Source organism: Leishmania panamensis (genome assembly GCF_000755165.1).
Source record: "Leishmania panamensis strain MHOM/PA/94/PSC-1 chromosome 4 sequence".
In the NCBI taxonomy this organism is placed as follows: domain Eukaryota; phylum Euglenozoa; class Kinetoplastea; order Trypanosomatida; family Trypanosomatidae; genus Leishmania; species Leishmania panamensis.
Window position 1 is genome coordinate 182,063 of NC_025883.1, and position 22,638 is coordinate 204,700.

The 22,638-nt window shown below is 60.5% G+C and overlaps 4 protein-coding genes and 1 pseudogene across 4 annotated transcripts, besides 1 other annotated feature; all 5 read right to left on the minus strand.

Moving 5' to 3' along the window:
- Nucleotides 1–2,367: 2,367 nt before the first annotated feature.
- LPMP_040470 (hypothetical protein) lies at nt 2,368–7,119 on the minus strand (the record flags this gene model as incomplete). Its single annotated transcript, XM_010705393.1, has 1 exon — nt 2,368–7,119. One exon carries the CDS (start codon nt 7,117–7,119, stop codon nt 2,368–2,370), a length of 4,752 nt encoding a protein of 1,583 aa, XP_010703695.1.
- Nucleotides 7,120–7,918: 799 nt separating this feature from the next.
- Nucleotides 7,919–11,005, minus strand: LPMP_040480 (palmitoyl acyltransferase 1, putative; the record flags this gene model as incomplete). Its single annotated transcript, XM_010705394.1, has 1 exon — nt 7,919–11,005. One exon carries the CDS (start codon nt 11,003–11,005, stop codon nt 7,919–7,921), a length of 3,087 nt encoding a protein of 1,028 aa, XP_010703696.1.
- Nucleotides 11,006–12,089: 1,084 nt separating this feature from the next.
- Nucleotides 12,090–12,413: a repeat region.
- A 544-nt stretch (nt 12,414–12,957) lies between these two features.
- On the minus strand, nt 12,958–14,082 carry LPMP_040490 (hypothetical protein; the record flags this gene model as incomplete). The annotated part of the gene is made up of 1 exon (XM_010705395.1): nt 12,958–14,082. The coding sequence occupies one exon, from the start codon at nt 14,080–14,082 to the stop codon at nt 12,958–12,960; it is 1,125 nt and encodes a 374-aa protein (XP_010703697.1).
- A 993-nt stretch (nt 14,083–15,075) lies between these two features.
- Nucleotides 15,076–15,802, minus strand: LPMP_040500 (annotated as a pseudogene).
- A 1,391-nt stretch (nt 15,803–17,193) lies between these two features.
- On the minus strand, nt 17,194–21,876 carry LPMP_040510 (hypothetical protein; the record flags this gene model as incomplete). Its single annotated transcript, XM_010705396.1, has 1 exon — nt 17,194–21,876. One exon carries the CDS (start codon nt 21,874–21,876, stop codon nt 17,194–17,196), a length of 4,683 nt encoding a protein of 1,560 aa, XP_010703698.1.
- Nucleotides 21,877–22,638: the final 762 nt, after the last annotated feature.

The following is a 22,638-nucleotide window of genomic DNA, read 5'->3' on the forward strand; positions in this document are numbered from 1 at the left end:
CGCTGGTTTCCTGCCACACGCGCACCACCAGCACACCCGCCAGCGACAGAGACCTAAGTGAGTAATCCGCACCTGTGAGTGAGGGAAGAAGGAAAAACAAGCTACGACGGTGGTGGTGGTGGTGGTGCTGCCGCTTTGATGCTTCTCTGATGAGGGGAGCCGACGGAAGAATGAGGCAGGGGTGGGGGTGGGAGTGCTCAGGGGTATAAGAGGGATGCGAGGGAATGCCTACTCGCCCCGCTCTTTGCCGGGACGTGCGTGTGTGTGCGTGGGGGGAGGGGGGAACGGTTTCTCAAGGAAACCATCTCCGCACTGCAAACGTCTACCTGTGTTTTGCATTCGCGCTGATGAAGTGTGCTTTTCTGTAGGCTTCTCACAATACCGGTGGACGCCGAAACGTGCTCAACACCACAGCGGGCTTTGCAATTTGTCTCCCTGCCGCTCTCTCTCTCTCTCTCTTTCTGCCGCTCTCTCTCTTGGTGCCCCCAGCATCCTTTGCGGATTCAGCTGCAGTACGCAAACACAAGCGTACGAGCCTCTGAAGGGGGCCCAGCAACGACGAGGAGGGAGGGGTGGGGCAGGGAGTGGCGAAGCAGAGGAAATCTCTCTAAAGTTAACGTCTTACACTGACGCCTGAGGTCGACGCGAAAACCAGCATGGGGCGGGTTTGGGTGGGTAGGGAGGCGGTTGTTATTAACTCGAAAAACCCACCCCACAGTAGCGTAAGACGACAGCGGCGGCGGGTGGGGGGGGGTAGCGACATTTAAAGACACCCGCTCCAACGTTAACAACTTCAGCACCACGACAGTAACAGAAAGGAGGGAGGGGAAGTAGCGGGGCGGCAGGAGAGGGTAAGCAAAGCTGTGTCAGAGTGGGTTGGGTAGGGATGGTGGTGACCCCAAGGGCCTAAGAGGCGGAGGTACACTCCTTAACAAAGAAGAAGAGTGCGGGCGGATTGATACATCAAGTGCTTAGATAGGTAAGCCTCTCAGGTAAGGGGGGTGGAAGAGAAAAGAGAAGGTCAGTGATCAAGCAAAACATGGAAGAATACTACGTCTGTGTGTCGAGCGCGCCTGTGTGCGTGGACTGAGCGATGCATACCAACAGAGTGTTGAAGCGGCAGGGTCCCAAGTAAGAGCAGCAGCAGCACACGCACACACCCACACCCACACACAGGTTAAGCAAATAAGTACCACAGTAAAAGAGAGGATGTTTATGTGGCGTGTGCGTGCGTGATGGCAGAAAAGAAATGAGGCTCGATGAATCCCGCACATCTCCGCCTGTTCCCAATCGATCCGAGGCGGGTGAGGTTTCCCCACTTTATCCACACTACACGGGATGGGCAGCATTTGCTGCCACACCACTTGGGCTCTCGATACCCCCCTAGTGCTGGGAAGGTCGAATCAGCAGGCATTCCTATGTCGTGCCCAGGCCATCAGCCGGTAGAACAGCTGGCGATGAGGGAGATCAACACAGCTGCCACTCTCCATCGCCCCAGGAGCTTTGCCATGGCCGATAGCCAAGAGGACCAGTGTGATGGAGGGAAGTCGAGCGCCTCTTAAACAAGTGCTGCTCGGCTACCCGAGAGCGATTAAACATAAAAATGAGTCCGAGACACGCACATCGCGAAGAGACCCAGCGTGGCTGGTAAAGGAGGAGGGAGGAGGGAGGGGCTTCGCGGGGGAGGGGAGGGAGCAGAGGAAGAGAGACAAGAAAGTGTGCCTCGCTGAAAATTCCACGCGCGCATGCGTCTGGTGACGTCGACGCAAACGCTGCCCTGGTAAAACCCACACTTGTCCTCATAGCCCTAATTAGCGGACCGTGCCCCCTCGCCTCACCGGGTTCAGTGATGCGGCGCTGCGTGGCAGGCAGGTGTGGCCACTCGCACACGCACACGCACAGGGAGGCATAGACAAAGAGAGCCACAAGGGCGCAGACTGTCATGCCAGCCTCGTGGGTGAAAATACGTGACTCCCGGCGGTGTGTGTCGGGTGTGCCCTCCCCGCCGCTGCCCCCCTCTCTCTCCTACCTAGCGAAGTGGTTCAGTGCCTCGAAACCTACCCCTGTGCAAGACACCTTCGCCTAGGATGAGCGCTCCTCGCATACATCCCCCCGTCCTCTCCCACCTACGAAAGGACTCTGCCTTTCCGTATCACTGGATCGACCGCAAAGACCTAGAAGGCGCCTTCTTCATGCACGGTTACCTCGGCAGCTGGACTGGCGCGCGCCTCACACTGACTTAGGCACTGGCGGAGCCCTCCCCTATATCCTTTTTTTTTTTTACCCCCTTTTAGGATTTAGTAAGCACAACGCAAGAACGCCTATCCTTGCGTTGTGCTTACTAAATCCGAGACGCGGGGCTGTTTCTCACAGTGTCGCGTCACGGATCTTGCGCATCGCCTCGACCCGCGACTTGGCCAGCACGAGGAGCCGTAGAACACGGCGAGACTTAACATGAACCCGTACTTCAAGCAGAAAGAGATACATGGAGAGGAGGAGGCCGATGGGGAGGGCGACACTCGTGTAGAGGTAGGCCACCTCGAACTGGCGCTGATCCAGAAGTGTGAAGAGCAGTGCGACCTGATTCGCCATGGACCAACTTGTCGACGGCTGCGGTGATACGACGTTGACGCCGCTACCCGCGCAGAAGGGGGGAATAAGCCAAAACACGTGCCGCACGCTTAACTGCATTTTGGTGCAGTCGTGCACTGCATAGGATGGCGGCACCGGCGTCACGGCGCGCGCCGTGTCGGTGGCGTACATGGCTGCCGTCGCCGCCTCGCGGAGGATTCTGCGCCACGACCAGGTGAAGTACATGGCCGACAACAGCCCTTGGAAGAGGGAGAAGAGCATGATCAAGTACGTCCAGGGCAGCACGCGCTCCAAGCCGTACAGATCGCCACTCCATGACGTCCATCGCCGCCGCACTGCCGACGCCGACAGCGTGGCACCGCGTGTGCGTTGCCGCCTCCGCCGCTTTTCTCGGGACTCATGCGTGAGGCCGCACAACCTCCGGAGCCGCATGGGAAAGTCGAGGATGTGAAGCACGCGACTGACATACTTTATGCAGGAGTGCAGCACGGCAAAGGCGCGTACTGCAGCGAGGACGCGCTGAAGCCCCTGGCGTAACATCCACAGCGACTGTGGAGAAAAGCAGCTAGATGTGCTCCGATGGCTGAGGCTGCCTATCTCAGTGCCGGAGAGGCTCGCATTAGCTGTGGGAGTCCCCCCCGACGAGGACCAGTATGGTAACTGCGGAAGCAGCGGGTTGCACGAGCTCAGGGTGACGTTCGTCGCTGAGAGGCTTACCACCTCACTGGGTGTGTCAGCTGCCGGCGTCCTCCGCTTCTTTACCCGCATCATTCGCAGGATGTTGCCTACAAGCCCATGCACATCATCGCTCGTAACAATGACCTCTTCATCCTTGTCCTTGCTGAGCTTATTCCACACGCCACTGTGCTGCAGTTGGGCAGATTCCACAACGCTGACCGCATCATCGTACATTGCATCGTCGTCGCCATTGCAGAAGCTACTTTCCATGAGTGTGAGCAACGCCGCAGGGGGTGGTGCGTCAGGCACGTCGACCTCGAAGGAACTGAGCATCGAGCATCGGTCGGCCAACGCAGGTAGCACCGTCGTCGCTTCTGGATGTGTGATGACCACCTCTGGCACATCCAGGAGCGGCGCGGCGTCTGGACGCGGGTGCGGAACGCAGGCCAGGCACCACGGGATCCAGTGAAGTCTGGATAGCGTCGCAGCCGCCGCTGTCATCTGACGGGCAGCCTCCTCTAGCCCCTCTTTATCGTCCTTCCTGCACCACCGGTCGTTACTGTCGTGCAGCTGCCGTAGCGCGCGCCAGCGCAGCGTGTGGCCGCCGATCAAGAGGACCACATATGCGGTGAGGCCTAAGAGGCTTACCGGCACCAACCAGTACCACAGGGCGGCGTTGGTGTCGAGCTTGAAGCTGTACAGCGCAAAGTAGTAGTCCACTGAGAGGCGCCACGTCGCGAGGCTTGTGCAGACCAAAAACCCAAGGGCGAAGCCGAAATACGTCATCGTGGGCACGCGGTCATCACGTCCCAACGTGGCGGTGGAGGGGAAAGAGGAGGCAGAGACGGCAGCAGCAGCTCCAAAGGACGACAGGAGAAGCGAGTCAGTGAGCGTGACACTCGCTGCTGAAGTGGACAGCACCGCGGTTGACTGTTTCGCGACCGCCCAGCTTGTGCTCTTCGCCAGGCTGCAGTCACGGTCCCCGAGTCCAGACAGTGCCAGTTGGGCGTGCCCTACCGAAGGGAGCGTAGGGAATGGAGAGGCATGTGAGCCCGACGTTCTCGGCGCCAGCAGTGCTGGAGAACGTTCCGGGTATCCAGCACCGCTTGCGATGAGCCGCTCCCGTGAGTGTTGTGGTGACCGAGGCACATCTGGCGGGGCGGTGCAATGATGATAGTCGCGCAACAGACTCCTTCGAGGGGTTCCCCCCTCCGCATCAACAGCGCTGGACCACGTCTCGATGGCACCACCATCAGCAGCAGGGGAGGCGGGGGATTCATTCACACGCGCTTCGCTAACGTCATGCAGTGTCGTTCCTGCTGCCAGTGGGGTAAGCCGTGTGGGGGTGTAGGATGACTGAGAGCGGGTCGTTGTCCATGATGCACTACTGTCGCCACCGACAGGCACGAGGTCGTTCAGTATCCCCCCGCTGCTGCTTCTGCCAATTAAGCGGTGCGTCATGCCGTCAGTCTCAGAAGGGTAGTGGCTGAGATTCACGAGGTCTCGCCCAGGTCTCGTTCTCGCTGGGGTTGCCGCTTGCGTTGCCCTCGTCGCGGAACTCCAAACGCTGGCCAATGGCTCCGGCGGAAGCGGCTGCTGCTGCTGCTGCATGGCAGAGTGTGAGAGGATGCGATGCCTATGGGCGCTGCTCACTGCGCTGCTGTTTCTGCCAGGGCCGCCGTGGCTGCGCAGCGGCCGTAGACCAGGCCTTCTCGGCGGTGACGAAAGGAGCAGGCTCGTCTTTGTAGTCGTCATCAGCGGCGACACTGTATCGGTCTGGGCTACTGCCACGGATGCCGAACCGGTGCAGGCGCTCTTGGCCTTAGCTGCGAGGGATGCGCTGCTAGTGTGAAGGCCTACGAGCCGGTTGTTGCGTTCTCGAGAACTCCGCAGAACGATCATCTGACGGTAGCGCAAGATGCCCAAGCAGATGAGTCCAGCAACGAACAGCTCCAGCGCGAACAAGGCAACCTCGGGGTGGCTGTGCGCCACAGCGTACAGGCGCCCACGTGGCGGGGCCGCCGCCTGCGGAATCAGTGCTGGGACTGCGTTCCACAGGAAAATGTGGGGGAGAAGCATGGCCGCGAAAAGCCGCGCGAGTGTACGCCGCAGTGTGTCGCGCTCGCATTCCAGGTAGCCCACCGCGTCCATGGCCACTCCGGCTCGTGTGGCCACCGCCGCAGGCGGGAATAACGTTGGGCTGCCGGGTATGGTGGCACCTGATGTTGCGCGGTGGAAGAGGTGCTGCGAGAGTGCACCGTTGCTGCAGCAAGTAGCAATAGATTCGTCAGCGGCGTTGCGCTTTTTCTCTGCCAACGCATCTGGCACTACGGCCGACGCAAACAACGAAGGCACAGCTGAGATGACCAGCCTAGGCGATGCCTCATTGCTATCACTGCCGCTGGCTGAGTTGGCAATGCTGGAGGTGACCCGCGAAACAGCTGCCGACAGTGATATCGGTCTTGGGCGTAGTGTGCTCGACTTCATCGAGGAGCCCTGGGGCGAGCCCGGTGCGGTGGCAGTCATGGAGTGCGGGGTGGCAGCATCGGCGACAGACTCAGAGGTGCGAGAAGGGTACGGCGACGACGACGCATGGGACCACCTGCCACCCGCCATGCGCGAAAACTCAGAGGATGGCGACTGCTGCTGCTGCTGCTGCTGGCGTACGTTTGTAAAGGCCGACACCCCACTAGCCTCGCGGATCACAGTGCCATTCATGTTCCTCATTCTGTTGGCGTAGTCGGTGGGGTGTGTGGCGAGCGCAGCGGAGAAAGATGCGACGCCCTTGGTAGCTGTGGTTCTTGTCGTGGACACGGCTGCACCGGCAGCTACAGCATCAGCAGCGGGGTGCGAGAAGGTGGCCACTTGGGAGGCCTTGGCCGAGGATATCGGGCCTGCTGCTCGCTCCCATCGCCCTTGAAGGAGCGGACTTGTTCTCGGCGTGTTCCTGAGGAGGGAGGGCTTGCTTGCTTGCAAAGGAATCAGCGATGCGGCAAAGATGACTGCTGATCCGTCTTGGTCGGCCGAGTCAACGTGTGGGAGGGATGCGGGCGGGGAGTTGGCGGGGTTGAAGGTGGCCATCGCACCGTCACCCGTGTACGGGTAGCTCACCTGACGCTCGAGATAGGCATCGGCCAGGGTTGTCACTGCCCCTGGAGCTGACGAGATGCGACCCTTTTCAGCGGACATGGCTGCGGTGCGGCTAAACGGCTTCAAGAGGCACTTCCGGGATGCCGAAGTGGTCACTGGCGAGATCAACTCGAGCGACGCGGCCGTGGTGGGGGCGCCAACGACTAAAGACTCGCAAGGTTGGGCTTCTGTGGTGCCCTCGTTGTCGCATGTAGCCATTATCTCAACCATTCCAGTGGCAGCGGCTGTGAGCGGCTGAATGGATGACTGAACGGCAGTCGTTGCCGCTGCCCGTTGCAGTCCTGATGCCTTTGCCTCTCTGGGGCTGAGGCTCTCCACGCCGCTTCTCTTACTGACAAGGCTGAGCAGATCATTCGTGCCACTAGCGCCAGCATCCCTATCCCTGCCCTTATGATACTGCAGGACTGGTGCCGGCAGGTGCTTACTGCTGCCTGAGGAGAGGCTTTGGCCTTCACGTGATGAAAGAGACAGCTTCCGCTGGTGGAGATGGTGATGGTAGGACAGCGGTGGTGGCATGGCGAACAACTCGTGCGATGAGCTCAGCTTCGATTGTGGCGAGACGCGCAAGAAGAGCGGTGAGGAAAGCAAAAGAGGTGGTCTGCAGGTACTCCTGTTGGTTGCTGTAGCACATCGTTGGGCGCTTCTGGGGTGTTTGGTGAGTGTAAAGGGGGGGGGGGCGCAGGAAACAATTGCGTCCATGCGTACACACTCTTTCCTTCTCCAGTCTGAGAGAGGGGGGGAGTGAGGGATGGAGGGAGGGAGGAAGGAATTGGGGGGGGGAGGGAGGGAAGGCGGAGAAGTAAACGGAGTCCATGAGCGAGCCAGCATATTCGTCTCAATCGGCTCAACTTCTGGGCTGCCTGTACGACTGGGCTCCTCACACCGAGGCCACGCCGTCAGGAAGAGTGTGCTGCTTATACAGGAGCGCTGCTGAGCGTGTATATGCGCTGTGTGCCTTTTTGGGGCACCGACGGGGGGTGCAGGGCTAACCGTCCTTTCGGATTCCCTCTCACACCTGGTGGAGATGTGAATGGAGGGGAGGGTCTCGAATATACGAGCAATAATGGAAGGGAGGGGCCCGAGCAGGAGAATGCAAGTGACAACGCGACCAACGAAACCGCAGCTAGCAACCGAGCAAGAAAGCTTTGTGAGGGCATGCCCACACCATGAACGATAAGCACGTGCGCCTGACACCGACGCTTCACGTTCAGCTGTGAACGCCTGGGAGGTGAGTGGGTGGGAGACGAGGTCCGAGGAGATGACGGATGATCTCCCCTCTTGAAGAAGATGCGAAGAAAACTCCATTCCTCTCCATCGAGACGGCAGCAGACGTTAACCGGACTAGCTGTGGAAGGGTGGAGGAAGGAAAGCGTCTTTAGGCAGAGGGGATGGGAGTAGGGTACAGAGCGAGTGGCAGACGTCTACTATTCACTGCCGAAAACAAGCCCCCTGCCCCCTCCCCTCCCTTCGCTGTTACGGTCGCGTCGTCGCCACGTTCTCAGACATCGGCGCCGCTGCCACCGATCGACTTTAGATAGAAGCGGTACATCTGCTTCGCCTTCTCCACCGCCGCATTCCACTCTTGCTGCGTCTTTGCATCCGCGCCGCCGCGCGCCGCCACTGTCGTGGCGGCTATGGCGTCATGACGTTCAACATCGGTGAGGCCGCTGCGGACCATCTCTTGAAAGATGTTCATCGCCATTGCTGAGCCCTCGTCACCGTTGTCGTCACCGTAGTATTCGTCCGCGCCGCACTCCTCTTCTCTGCCCCTTTCGGCCTGTGAAACCGAGTGCTGCTCTTGCTGCTGCGCCCTCAGTGTCTGCTGAGCTCGGCCGGACTCGTGTGCACCCCACTCAGCCGGGTCCACCAGTTTCCCCATCGTCGTGGTAGCGCTGGTGGCGCCCGTTGGTGCTGCAGCACTGCATGAGTGGTCACCACTGCTTGCGTGTGAGCAGGACTGATGCTGATGATCGTGGCCGTCACAGCAGTCGTCAACGTTGGTCAACTGCCACCGCTGATGGTCCTTGATGAGCTGCTCCAGGTATGGATTGATCTGCGGAACCCGGTACACCTGCTGCGTGAGCGAGGACCGGCCGAAGAACTCGCGGAGGTTGGCCCACATGCCATTGTCGAACAGGCTGTAGACCACGTCGCCTAGCGTAAAACAGTACACACTACTCTCGTCCTCGCTATGCGCGAGGTCGTAGAGGGTCAAGTTCCGGGCTATCGCGTATAGCTGCGTGCACAGGGCATACGCGGTCATCAGGATCATCAAGGGCAGGATCACCTGCGAGTACATGTAGGCGAAGCGGCCCCCGGCAGTTGCAAAGGGCGCCACTTCGAATTTAGCCAGAGCAACACGATCCGCCCCCGCCACACTCGCGGCGCTGCTCACGAGATGCCTATACTCATATGCGTAGTAGTAGAAGCAGCACAGCATTGACAGTAGCGCGACTTGTAGCCACACAAACGCGCGGTGGTTGCCGCCGCCAATGGCGGTGCTGAGGTGGGTGCAAAAGTGGTCGTAGCGGAGCACGACGCGCTGCAGCTGCGGACAGTACTGCGCCCGAAGCGGTTTCTTGACCATTGAGCGCAGGTCCATGCCGTAAAGGAGCGACTTGGGATAGTCACCCTTGACACCCCGCAGACTCGCGTAGATGCCCTTGCGTTGCCCTTCTGAGCTCGTCACGAGCCCCGCGGAGGAGAAGAGCACCACGTACACCGTTAACACCGCCGTGGCAGTGACGCTGGGGAAGAGCCACCAAAGGAGCGCGTTGTGGTCCTCCAGGTTCACGCTGTAGTGCTTAATACAGTAGTATATGGTGTAGAGCAGCAGGCATAGCCCTTGGGCGAGGATAAAGCCCATGCACCAGCCCAGGCTACTAAGGGGGCGGCTGCCAGCCCGGTGGCTGTCACGGCGCTGTATCCCCAGGTAGGAAGCATACATGAGGGGCAACGGGCACAGCAACACGAAGAAGTTTCGAACGATGCAGCAACAGACGTAGAAGAGGATGTGCGGCAGCGTTGCCGTTGCAACGAACAGCACAGCGTCCATAGGAGCGGAGAGCTGCCAGAGGTGTAGCGCCGGGTCATCGCACAACACTTTCTCGCGTGATGACGTGGTGTTCGCGCGACTGAACGCCCTCAGCAGCGCTCGGACACGGCTTGGGTTTCTGTCACGCTGCCGCTCACGACGTCGGCGCCGAGCAGCGGCGGCTCTGGCGGACGTGGGCCGCAGCCACACAATAAGCTCGTCCTTCCAGTATTGCTTCCACGACTGGGCAAACGATGACTGCGACTGGGCGAGCTGCAGTGGCGTGGTACCGATGTAGTTGGCCGCGTGCACGTCGGCGCCCTTGCTGAGTAGCGCTCGAACGAGGGCCACGTCAAAGGTGTTCACCGCATAGTGCAGCGGTGTGTCACCGTTGTGCAAAGCGCGCATGTTGATGGCTTCGACTGCAGCACCACCTGCACTGCCGACGCCAGCAGAAGGGGGGTGGGCGAGGTGTTTAGCCGTCGCCATTATGGTGACGTTCGTAGTGGGCGGCACTGAGTTGGCAGAGGATTGCGCAGAGCTCTCTGCGTTGCGCATGCCATCTGGGGCATCCCCAGCGAAGAACATCGATGCAGTGTTGGGTGTGTGGGAGTGGTGGTGGACGCAGTCCTGCTGAGGGCTACTCGCACCAGCAGGCGAGGCTTGGCCATGCAGAACTGTCGCTGGCGTACCAGTGGCTGCCGCAGCGCCGTTGCCATCGCTCATGTGTACATCCAGCCCGATTTCTTCAATAAGGTAAAGTGCTGCGTAGGTGTTGCCGAGGGAGCGGCACGCCGTGTGCAGCAGCCGCTCCCGCATCGCCGCCGCGTAGAACACCTCCTCGCCTATCCATAGCCGCAGGGCCTCCATCACGAGCGGGTAGGCGACCGCGTAGCTCAGCACTGTGCGTCCTTGTGCGTCCTGCACGTTCACATCGGCGCCCTTTTCCAGTAGCAACTTCACCGTTTGTGTGTTCTGCCGTGCGGCGGCTACCATGAGCGGCGTCTGCCCCTTCCCACCGCGCATGGCCGCGTTCACGTCGGCTCCGTTGTCGATGAGGAACGAAATGATGAGTCGATTTTTACACAGCGGGCCCAACACGCGGCCAGTGCTACCGCCGCTTTCCTCACCGTCATCGGCGAGCACCTCCTCCTCGTCAGTCGAAGTGTGACACTCACGCGCGCTTCTACCGCCGGCACCCTTACAGCCTGTAGCCTGGCCGCTGCTTCCACCACCCTGAGAGTCGTCGTCGTTCAGCACCTTCAGCGTACCGGCGGCTGCAACGTGTAGCGCCGACGCGCCATCTTCGCCGCGGGTGGCGTTGATCGGGACGCCGCTCATCATGAATGTCGTCAGAGTTGCAAAGTCCGCATCATTCAGGACGCATTCAAAGAAGGTGCGCCGGTCGACACGGGTGTTGAGGAGGTCGATCGACTTGCCGCGGTACTGTGCCGCGCCACGGTCTGGCGTATCGCCAGCATCGGGCTGTAGGTAATACAAGAGCGGCAGCGGCCCACCGTTCTTCGCAATGGCGTCGCGGAACACCAGCATCGTGACAGGGAGAGCTCGAAAGCGAGCGAGCGAGAGCGAAAGACCGAGAGGATGTGCGAGTAGGCAGTGATGATCACTAGCCTGCGATGGTGATGGGGACTATGGGGTGGGGAGAAGAGGAGGTGGAGGGGGCGAGGGTGAGGGGATTCACAACGGAAGAAGAGAGAAACATACAAACAACAAGGTCACCAAGAACACCGTACGCACATACAGAGCGGCACACAGCAGTAACAGGCATGTGATGCTACACAGGATGCGTGCCCTCCGCAGGGCAGTGGGGCAATCCGTCCTCTGCTCCCTTCCTCTCCCTTTCAACAGCAACAACCACAACGGCCAAGGAAGCCCAACGCGCAAGAGGGATGGAAAAACGAGCCTATGATAATGCTGAAGAAACGTTCAGGAAGTGACTCAACAGGAAACAACCAACAGCGCACGTGTACACCGGTGCCTACACACACACACGGCAGGGAGAGAGAAGATGAGTTCCAAGACGAGAGAGAGAGAGGAGACCACTAGACAAAAAACAAGTGTTGCGAAGGAGTTGAGAAGGGGAGGGGGGGGAGGGGGCTGAGTAGTAGTGTTGGTGGGGAGGAAAGGCGAGTCCGTGCGTGCGCATGTGCGTGACAGGTAGCACAATGAATGTTTTCGCCGGCACAATGCGGTGCGCAGCAGCAGGGCAAGAGGGAAAGACGCGACGAGTGAAATGTGGGAGTTGTGTATGTTGGCGTGTCTGGAAGAGATATTGACAGCTGTTTCGGTGGGGCTGGATCGAGTGTGCTCGTGAGTGCATGGGGAGCGGAGGGGAGAGTGGTGGACGAAGGCAAAGCGAAAATCGCGACAGTGATGCCAACGGCGGGGTGGGTGGGTGGGTGGGGGTGGGGTGCGTCAGAGCGCGACTACGACTCGTCAATGACATGTCTGCCGGTGTTGGCCCTGGACCAGTCCCCCTATCGCCCCACTCATCTAGGTGGAATTCTTCTTTCGCTTTTGGCGTCTATATACCCTACGAGACTTCCCTTCCTTCCGTTACAACGTCTTCGTTCACTCACTCTACCACACGAACACATTGAGGTCGAACTCACTCACTCGACCCCCCCGCCCGCTCCGCTCCGCAGGTTGCCTCACAGCCGTGCTCATCATGCCGGTCACTGCCCGGTGCATACCCCCCCTCCCCCCGCCGGAGTGGCTTAGGCTTCCCACACCAGTAGGCAGTTAGGGGTCCGGTGGGATGCGCACGAGTGGTGCTGACACTCTGCCCAGGACCTGACCGCCGACACCAGCAGCGACGCATCGCTCTGGCCTCTCCTCACGCCGTAAGGGGGGGGGGGCTGCTTGGCTTCCCCACCGAGAGTGGGGGGTGGGGGGTGCCGGGCTCTGGGAGAGACCACGCGCTGAGGTGCGTGCTCCCTAGTTATCGGCGCCTAACCCAAGGACGAAGACCCAAAGAAACTACACACACACACATATGAACGTATTCACACCTACACACGAGCCCGTATAGTGTCACGGCAGTGCCGGATGACTTCAGACACCGATACCCCTACACGGGATACCTACGCCCACGCAAGGTGAGAGCGGAGAGAGGCATGTGTGTGTGCGTGTGTGTGTGTGTGTGTCAAGCGGTGCGCATACAGAGACGATAGGAAGGGAGAGGTGTGGTTCGTGTGTCTCCCTGTTAGATACTCCATGGCGCAGCGCTGCGGCCGCCACACGTACTGCTGTTTTGCGCCTCCTCCACTATCATTCAGAAAGCCGATTGAGCTTCCAGAGAGAGAGAGAGCGGAGCGCCAGGCTGTGGGACGTTCTCTCTCTCATATACGAATAGCAATGATGGGTGCTGCTGACGCACTGGCGCTCTTCTTCTCGTGGACCTTTGCTTTCGACTGAACCACGTCGTTCATGCCTCGCGTGTCAGCACACACGCACACGCGCGAGCAAGAAAAAGGAGATGGCTATGGCTCACGTAATCGCTTACGATCTGTCACCGCGTCTGCCTCACCGAGCACTGCCGACGCACCCCGTGCCACCGCGGCAGCAGCAGCAGCAGCAGCATCCGCTGTGAGAAGGACATTTCTCCTACGAGTATCGCTGTTCTCCTTTGCGCTGCTTCCTGCCACCTCCAGCGTTACAGGTGTGAAGAGGCTACGCATGGTCTCCTCTTGTTGTTGTGCCAGCTCCGCGAACGGCACTGCGTCGTACGCGTGCAGACCGTCCAAGCGCTGGCGCAGTTTTGTCAACCCTCGCTGGAGCTCTTCTCGAGACGCCGCCAGTCGTGTGAGGGCCTCCCCCATGCGTGCTTGCAGGACATCCCGAGCTGAGGACAGACTCAGCTCTTCTGGTGTCTGGAGAAGACTCGCTGCACCGGAGGAGGGTAAAGCACCGGCGCCTTGATTGCTCCACTGCTGATCATCAGCCGACGACACCGCGAGTGGCGAGGCGGCAAACAGGTCAACGGCAGCGCCGTTTGCTTTTTTCTCCAACTCGCCGTCACTGGTTGACGACGTCACCTCCGTGCGGTGCGATGACTGCGGCGGTTTCTGCTCCGGCAGCGGCACATTCGAGTCCGTGGTGGGCTGTGCTTGTCGCGCATCGCACAGCTGTAGGGCCTTGCGGTAGCAGAACACCTGCTTCGCCGCCTCTGCACTCGCGAGAAAGTGAGGCCAGACGAGCTCGTGCAGGAGGTGGCAGCCGCCGACTGGGAGCAGAGGTGCGTCGATGAGGGCTCGCTGCAGCACTGCCGTCACCGCCAGCGTGCACGCGGGGTTTGACGTTGCTGCAGTGCCAGCGATGCATGCCTGCGCGATCACCGCACGTTGCGCTGGGTCTAATGTGCTGGGAAGCGATGATGCATCCTCCGTTGCGTCTCGAGGGCTCTTGGCCACGTGCTGCGCCGGGGGTGATGCCGACGTTGCTTCTGGGTGCGGTGGTGGAGGGCGCAGCGACCAGGGCGTTTCCCCGATCAGGAAAGGGTTGCGCGAGACACGCTCTAGCACGAAAGACGCGAAAGACGGGGCTGATGTGCTAGCTGATGCTGCAGTGCTGAGAACGGCTCCTGCTGCGCACGGTGATGAGGACATCAGCAGCGGCGGCCCCCCAAAAGGCGGTGGAGGACGACTGCGTGGCGTTGGTGCGTGGCGTGCGCTGCGGGGCGTGTGTGGTGTTGTTAAGGGAGAGGAGAGGAAGGGTAGAGGCGGGTCGGGGGTTGTGGTTGAGGGGATGGGCAAATAAAGGAGGCGCTGCCGTGATCGTCGTCTCCCTCGTCTCACTGTGTGGCCTCATCTTCTAACATTAGGGCAGGGAGGCGTTAGCGAGCAAGAGTGTGTGGGGGCGGGCAGGGGCCAATGAAAGCGCAGAATCCGTCCAGGCGACCACAGCATGTGAACACGCAGAGAGAAGCCTCAACGCACACACGCGTGCGTCACCGTCAAGCACAACGGGAGAGGTCAGCGAGGAAGAGGAACAAAGCCAAACACCGCAGCAAAACGCCGAGAGTGGGCATGAGGAGCGAGCGGAGTGGTGCAGCTACACGGATGCACACGGTGGTCATCATCCAAGATGACCCTTCGCTGCTCCCCAAAGGCTGCTGTGTGGCACCCCGTGTCAATCGTGCGAGGGTGGCCGCTTCGCCTCCCTCGTCTTCCCCACACACCCCATCCACCACCGCCACCACCTTTCTTCTGCAAGAGACAGCCTAGAGGGGGTGGGGTGGGGCCTCGCTTATTCTGTAGTGCACGTGTGCGCGTGTTCCTCTACATCGTCACGCACTCTTCATCGCCGCGGTCGCCGCGCCCTTTCCGTCGATGCAGTCGTGTGGCCTGCACAGCCTTCGAGCTTGGCTTTGTGTCTGGCCTTTGCGGACCAACCGCAGCCGACCCCGCCATGCCGCCTGCGGTGCTACTGTCGGTGAGTGCGAGGCTCTTCTATTGTGGCTTCTACCGTTGAGAGAGTGACCTAGGCGGCATGGCGAGGTGCTTTTGAGAGACATAGTGTCGCACCCCGTAATGCCGCACGTGCGGTTGTGGCCCGTGTGCGCGCTAGTGCAGTGGTGTCTGCGCTGCATCAATGAAGGGTTAGCAGCTCACCTGCCGCGAGGCGGGCTCGTTCGAGCCAGCGAAGCTGTGCGGTCCGCTGAAGACGAAGGAGAGAGTGGCACAGCCATGGCTTGGGTCGAGCCAGGACCCGAACGAGAGCTGCTGGCGGCTGCGGTAGTAGCGACAGTTGCCAGCGGCGTACCCGTCACGACCGGTCTTTATAAACTTCAGGGTCTGCAGGGGTTGCCGGAGGCTAACGTACCCGGTGTGCCGCTCATCGCGTAGCTGGAGGTACTGGACTGCCTGTTCAGGCGTCTGCGCGTACCGGTGCCTGAAGCGCAGGGTGCCGAGGTGGTGTGCGTCGATTACGCCGTTGTACTCGGGGTCGACGGAGCGAAACTGCAAGATGGCGTCGATGTACTCAAATGGCCTACGCCCGAACAGCGCTGACGAGTCTGGCCTACGCCTGCTGAGCCAGCCCAGGAAGTCGTCGTCTTGAGAGATGTACCGCTTGCGCTCCTGGTCCATATGCTGGAGAAGATGACCCTGGCACCCTCCTCGCGGTGGAGTCGTGATGCGCCTTCATGACCCGGTTCGCCTCCGTGCACGTGTGCTGCTGCTCCGACGACTCGCGCATCCCTCGCCAATGGCAGTACGGACACTCCACCTCGACCGTCAGCACCGAGTTCAGCAACATGCGGTTGGGCTTTTTCTCGCTCTGCAAGACAGTTTGGCACAGCGGGCACTGAGAGTTCTCCATAATCATAGGCTGCGCCGTGTGCTGCACCCGAGAGGCGTCGATACACTGCTTGCAGAAGATATCGCCGCATGGGACCAACTCAACAGGCTTCGCCCAGGAGTCGTGGCAGAGTAGACACAGAAATAGCGGGTCGATGTTCTGCTCCCGGCACCATCGTCAACTGCCGCAGCGGCCGCGTGGCGTCCATGACGATGACGGCGAGAGAGGGTTAGTGTATGTGTGGGTAGGAGTAATAGGGGTTCCTGCGCGCGGATCCCCACACGAGGGGACGGCAGAGAGACATGAAAACGCAATGCACCTGATTTCACCAGTCCATCAGCGGAGAAGCCCAGCAAGAGCGAGCGAGTGAGAGGAAAGGGTGGGGTGCGGTGAGGCCAGTGACTGAGGAGGAAGGTGAGGGCACGCAGGCGGAGACACACCCGATCCACGGCAAGGGGAGCACGAAAAGGGCGATATAAAATGCAGTGAGGGACGATACGGCTTCCTTCAGTGGAATGTAGGCTGAGAGGCGAGCGTATGAGTGAGTGCGTGAACCAGAGAGAGAGAGAGAGGGGCTGGGGCGGCGCTACGCACAGCAACCAGTGCCCCCCCCTCCCCCCCAACATGGCAACAACCGCAGCAGCTGCAGGGGGGCTGCTTCGATGTGCGTGAAGGCACCGTCGTGGATTGATAACCGCTTCGTGCATCCGCACGACAGGCGGATATATAAGACCCCCACCCCACCCCAGCAGGAAAGAACAGCAGCGAGTGAAAGATGAATGGCAAAAGGAGAAAGGGAGGGTGAGAGCACAGGGCTGGAGAACGAGCTATGACGGTGCAAAGCCTGACTCGACAAAGCAGCAGCCGTCGTAGAGGTAGTATCAGCAGCGATTCCACTACCGCCCAAACGATGAGAGCGGGCAGCTGAGCCATGAAGGAATAATGGCCCACCCAGTTTCACGAGATGCGTCGCCTCTCCACCCTCGCGTGATGCACGTCGCTTCTCAAGTGCGCTAGAACTCTCCCTCATCGTTGTCAGTGCACGACAGGTGTATCTGCCGCCGCGCAGAGTGTGCAGCTTTCTTCGTTTTAAGTTCGCCTAGAGAGGAGGAAAGAGGGATCTCGGCGAATGAGTAGGAGGAGATGAACAGACATGTTGAGGGAGACTAGGGGGAGGGGAGGGGGGGGCAGATCTACTAAGCCAAGGGTTTTGACTACTTACATCAAGCACACTCGCATACGCTAAGGAAAACACCCACCCACCTACACACACAGACAGACACAACGCACGTCTGTCTGTCTCTACTGGACTCGAGCATACAACGGGACGGTTCCCTCGCCGTCAGACTCATGCATGCGCGATGTTCGTCTAGAGGGCGTCGTCACGCGCACACTTTCCTTCTCCCCTACGCGCCGAATTACGGTCGCAGCATCGAGTAGGCAACATCCATGACATCGGCCTCAATGCGCGGGTACGTCGCGTGGTGGGCGAGCACGCGCTTGCACACATCGATTGCCTTCACCGGCTCGCCGCCGCGTAGGTAGTTGAAGCCAAGTTTGTACCCGACAGCCGGGTCGGACTCCTGGACCAGCTCCCACGCTTTCTGGTAACACCGAGAGGCTTCCTTGTGCTTCTTCTGCCGCTCGTAGATCATGCCGAGGGCATTCCAGCCAGCACCGCAGCTTTGGTTTGCAGTCAGCACCTGCCGCAGCACAAATCGAGCATCCTCCAGCTGACTTACCTGCGTGTCCATGTATGCTTGTAACAGCATTGCACGCTCGACTGTGTCGTCCTCAGAGCAGTTGATGATCGCGATCGGAGGAGAGATAATGACCGGGGCGGACGGCGCAGCGGTGTCATTCGACGAGGCGTCGCCCTTGTTCTGGTCCGCCGGCATCACCGCCTGCACCCGTGTCACGACATTTTTGCTCTCCAGCAACCTTGCCAGCACGTTGCGCGCGGCCGTCTCCTGCCCAGAAACGAAGAGGGTGATGGCCAGCCCGAGAAACGCCGCTGGGTGCACCACCGTGCACTGCAGTGCAAAGGCGAGTGTGGCGGTGCTGTTGCCGCTGCCGCTGACGCGCTGCGCCGCTGCCTCGTGCATGCTGGCAAGCAGTTGGAGGTCCTCGTCGTCGTCCTCTGAGTCGCTGTTTCCGACATGCCGCGACGGCTTCGCTGCTCCTGCGACGGCACTCTTGTTGTGGTTACCACTGCTGTGCCTTTCCTCGCCTGCTGTCGCTCCGCTCCGCGCTTTGGTGCCGGACACGCCGCCCGTCTCGGCAGCCACGATGCACTCGAGGAATAAGTGCAGAGCCGTGTCGAGCTCCTCGGGGCGTCGCGTCGCCATTGCGCAGTATGCCTGAAGAATGCGTCTCTCCTCGCTATACACGGGCAGCAGCAACAATAACTGTTCTGCGTAGCGAATGCTATCGTGCAGGTCCGTACCACCGGTCACGGCGCCCATCGGCAAAGCCGCTGAGGAGGATTTGTTCGAGGGCAGCGACTTGCGGTGCTGTTGCTGCTGAGTGGGCGAGGAGGCTGCCGCTGCGGCTGGGCTAGCGCTTCGCACCCACAGATCCTGGGTAGTTGGCACCAGGTAAATCCGAATCATGCGCACCAGAGCGCGCGTACACCACGGGTTGTCGGCTGGCAGACGTGCCAAGTTGAAGTGTCGCAGCGCCTCGGCGTTGCTGTTGCAGAAGTGCTCGTAGAGGCCGCGTGCGTAGCTCAGGCCTGGGTCGACTCGCTGGCCCGCCGGTACAGCTGCCGCCGCTCTGTCCAGCGCGTCCTTGGCCTCCGTGAGCTGTCCAGCATGATAGAGCAGGACGAGGTAGTAGACCAGAGCTTCGTAGTGCTGGGGGGTCTTCTTCAGGAGGCCCTCAAACATCTCCCGTGCGTCCTCGGGGCGACCCTGCTGCGAGTACAGATTTGCCAGCAGTATCACTGCCTCTGCATTGCTCGTACTGCCGCCGGCCATGTGCAGCACCGTCTTGCAGTGTCGCTCACACCCGTCCGTGTCTTTGGTTCGGTAGCAGAGCTGCGCCGACTCGAGATGGGCGCGCTCGTTAGACTCATCGTATGTGATGGCCTCTCGCAGGTACTCTCGCGCGTTCGTCAGGCGGACCGCAACAGCGGACTGGATCGCCAGCGCCGCAGCAGCCTCTATCTTCTTGTCTGTCATGATGATCGAGGCGGGAGGCGGCGCTGGGGTGCTGTACATGCACCGCACGCCAAGCTCCGTGCAGATGCCCGACATGACGACGCGCTGCTCGGCGCTCACGTTGGCTGTTTCGGCACGCAGCTGCTGCTCGAGGAGGCGCTGTTGCAGCGATCGGGCCCTTAAAAGGGCCGTGAGAGCCGCGTCGCCGTCGCCACCGGTGTCGGCGGTGCCTTGCGCGCTAAGCGGGACCGTCCACGGCTGATCGCGCAGCACCTTGTACAGGAGGAGGTAAAGGTTGATCCGCTCAATCGCCGTCCCTGCCGTTTCTTCAGACCCTGCCACTACTGAGGGTGCCAACCCTGCCTCAGTGCCGCTTGTGGAGGACAGATCGTACACGGGCGACAGCATAATAGTCTCGCGCGCCGCGTCGATGCGGCCCAGCCTCCACTGCAACATGGCAAGGTCGGTCCGCACAGTGGAGAGGTGCGGGTCGGACATGAGCGCGTCCTGATAGTATTGGATTGCCTTGGCGTAGTCGTGCGCCGCGACGAGAGCGCGGCCGACGCGCACAGACAGCTCGTTGCTCGACGGCGAGAGCGCCTTGGCTTTCTCGTAGGCCGCGATCGCCTGCTCTGGCTCCTGAACTGTGGCGTAGGCTTCGCCCAGCGCCACGTAGCTCGGCGCTGACGGCGCCGCTTCGGCCATCTCTTGGAAGCACCGGATGTACATCGCCACGTTGTGCTTCTGAGTGAGGAAGAGCTTGCCAAGCTGCGAGTGAGCAGCGATGTAGAACTCGCTCTTGCTCGGCACCTGCCGCAGCAGCTCAATGCTCTTGTCCACGTCTGTACGCGCGGCCAGCATCGCCTGGGCAATGGCGACGCGGCCCACCTGGGTGGAGTCCCGGAACTTGAAAGCCGCCTCCATCAGTGTTGTGCGGGCCGCGTCCACGTCGCGCACACGCAGCTGCGCCTGCGCGAGCTGGAGGTATAGAGTCACAAGCTCCGGCACGCTGAGCGACTGCATCGGCTTGCCCGAGGAGGACGTGGTGACCGCGCTCTTCACCGTGTCGTAGGCGCGCTGCAACGACGCGAGAGCCTCAGCAGACTTGCCCGTAGTGCCTTGCACTGTGCCGAGTAGCAGATTATAGAGGGGCTGCTCTTGAAGGGAGAAGTCAAGGGTCAGGGCCTGTTCCAGAGCCCGGCTGGCGAGCTTCACATCCCCCATGTACTGGCATATCTGACTGGACAGCAGGAAGGCTTCCGGCAGCGGCTGCTCCTGAACAAGCAGCGTGCTCTTGAGCAGGTTCTGTGCCTTGCGCACTTCGCCCGTGACGAACCACACCTTGGCCAGCATTAGTTGCGCCTCCATGCAGGCCGGCAGGTGCTGCACAAGGAACTCGAGATGCCGCCCGCACTTTTCGCCGATCACGTCCGTGTGCTTGAACATCGGGTCGGGTGGCTCGTTGCGGCAGTGCATGAGGTATGCATGGGCGACGGCTAGCGCAACGGGGCTGTTGAGGTGCACGTACACTTCCATTCCAGACCCCGCGTGCGCCTTGACGTCGTGCTTGATCGCCTCGGCGGCCTGATCGAGATATCGTAGCACCGCCGTCTCCTCCTCCATGCCGCGCCGGCGCCACCGCAGCTCTGCGTTCAGCATAGAGAGCTCTGCATTGCGCTGCGCGACTGGCTGCAGTTGGTTGCAAAACTGCAGCTGCGTCGCCGCCTCCTCCAAGTCGCCTTCGCGCAAAAGGCACGCCACGGTCCCTAGCAGTGGAGCCACGGTGTCCGTCAGCATGGCGGCCTTGCGGAACGTCGCCATTGCGGTCTTGTAGTCGTGCCTGTATAGCTGTTGGTACCCCAGCCCGCAGAGCACATCGCCGCTGCGGCTCTGAAGCGCACACGCCAGCTCTGAAAATTGCGTGGTGATGTTCAACAGGTCCCACCGACCACCCGCCAGGCGGGAGAAGACGAGCGCCAACTGGTGCAGCAGCGTCGCATTGCGCGGCTCCTTGGCCCGAACGGCGTCGAGCAGGCGGCGCAGCCGCACCATCGCGGCATCATAACGGGTGTCCTTCGCAAGCGCATAGAGCGCCTCGAGTGTGAGGGCCTCGACGTTGTCCTTGTCGCGGGTGAGGATGCGGCGGGTCACCTCTATCGCCTGTTCCCAGTCCTCGGCGTGCATCAGTAGACGCGCCTTGCTCACCAGTGGTGGGATGCTACAGCTTGGGTAAAGCACGATAAGGCGGTCCAACAGGCTCTGTGCCTTCGAGAATTGTGTCTTGCGCTCGAGGAAGGCCACGTAGCCGAGCGCAGCGTTCATGTCAGTCCACTTAGTTGTGCCGCTACCACCGCCACCGGGTTTGGTGTCAGCCTGATAAAACGAGTAATGCGCCTCCTCCATCTCCAGCACGCTGGAGAACAGCGTTCCGGCCTTCTCCAGCAGCGCACCGCGACCCGAGAGCAGATCCACCCAGCCACGGATGGTGGCATAGTTTGTGTACTCGTCCCGGTGTGCCATTGTAATCTCATTATCGGTTAACTTGAGCAGGATGTCTCTGGCTGCATTGGTGTCACCGGCTGCCCAGCACAGCGCAGCTGCCTGCACCCAGCCACCCAGGTTGTTGGCCACTTCGAAGGTGTCAAGCTTTGACTCCGTCTGCGCCACACCTTCCTGGTCCCGGCTCTGTTTATAAATGAGGTGCATGCCCATGAGTGCTGGTACAGCGGTGGCGCGGCGTGACTCGACAGCCTTGTACTCGTGGATGGCGTCGTTTGCCATGCCTTGCCGTTCCAGTGTCAGCGCGTGCCACACGCGAAACATGTGGTCATCTGTGGACTGGATGGTGGACAGGCACACCTCCTCCGCATGGCGCCAGTAATTTTCTCGCACATAGAAGAGAAGCAGTGCGTAGTTCGTGCGCAGAATCGTGGCGGTCATCACTGCGGGTATCGGAAGGATAAGGGTCGGGGGAGGGGCAGCAGCGGCTGAAGTGATGACGCACGGCAGCAGTGCTTCTTCGCAATTTACTCCTCCGCTTATTTTCTTCTCTTCTCCGGCTGAGGTGAGCGATGAACGCTGCGGTGAGGGTCGTCGTCGGGCAGAAATGTGCAGCTCAGTTATGACCAAGGGTTAGACGTCCGTAGGCTGAGGGTGAGGGGCGCGCGGTGGGTGGTGATGACAAGGGCAGTGGATGCATGCACAAGGGAAGGGTGAAGTAGAGTGAAGAGGAGTTACAGCTCAGTACACTCCCTCGCATTTGCGATACGCCAGGCGCCAATCGATACGCCTCTCGCTGCGTGTGTGAGATTGTCTGTGTAGGGCAGGACCAACGCCCTTCGCCTCAGTACTTGACGACCACCTCACGCATCGCCACTACCAACAGTTCATAGCCGCGCAGACTTAAGTCCGAAAACCTTTGCTCTTTCCATGACGCGATTCCTCAAGAATACTGCGCTGCTCTGCAACACCCGGCAGCGAGGGGCCCTTTATCTCCCAGCGAGCATCTTCCACACCACCTCACATGAGCCTGTAGAGCTGAAGGCCCTCTCCTCAGAAGCACCACGCTCCTGCTAAACAATGCAGCTGACAGAAAACCGCTCAAGTTGGCCAGCAGCGCTCTTAGCAAAAAAAAAAACAAGAAAAACAACCATCACCACACACGTGCCCACGCAGCACCACAGCACTGACCGCACGTTCGAA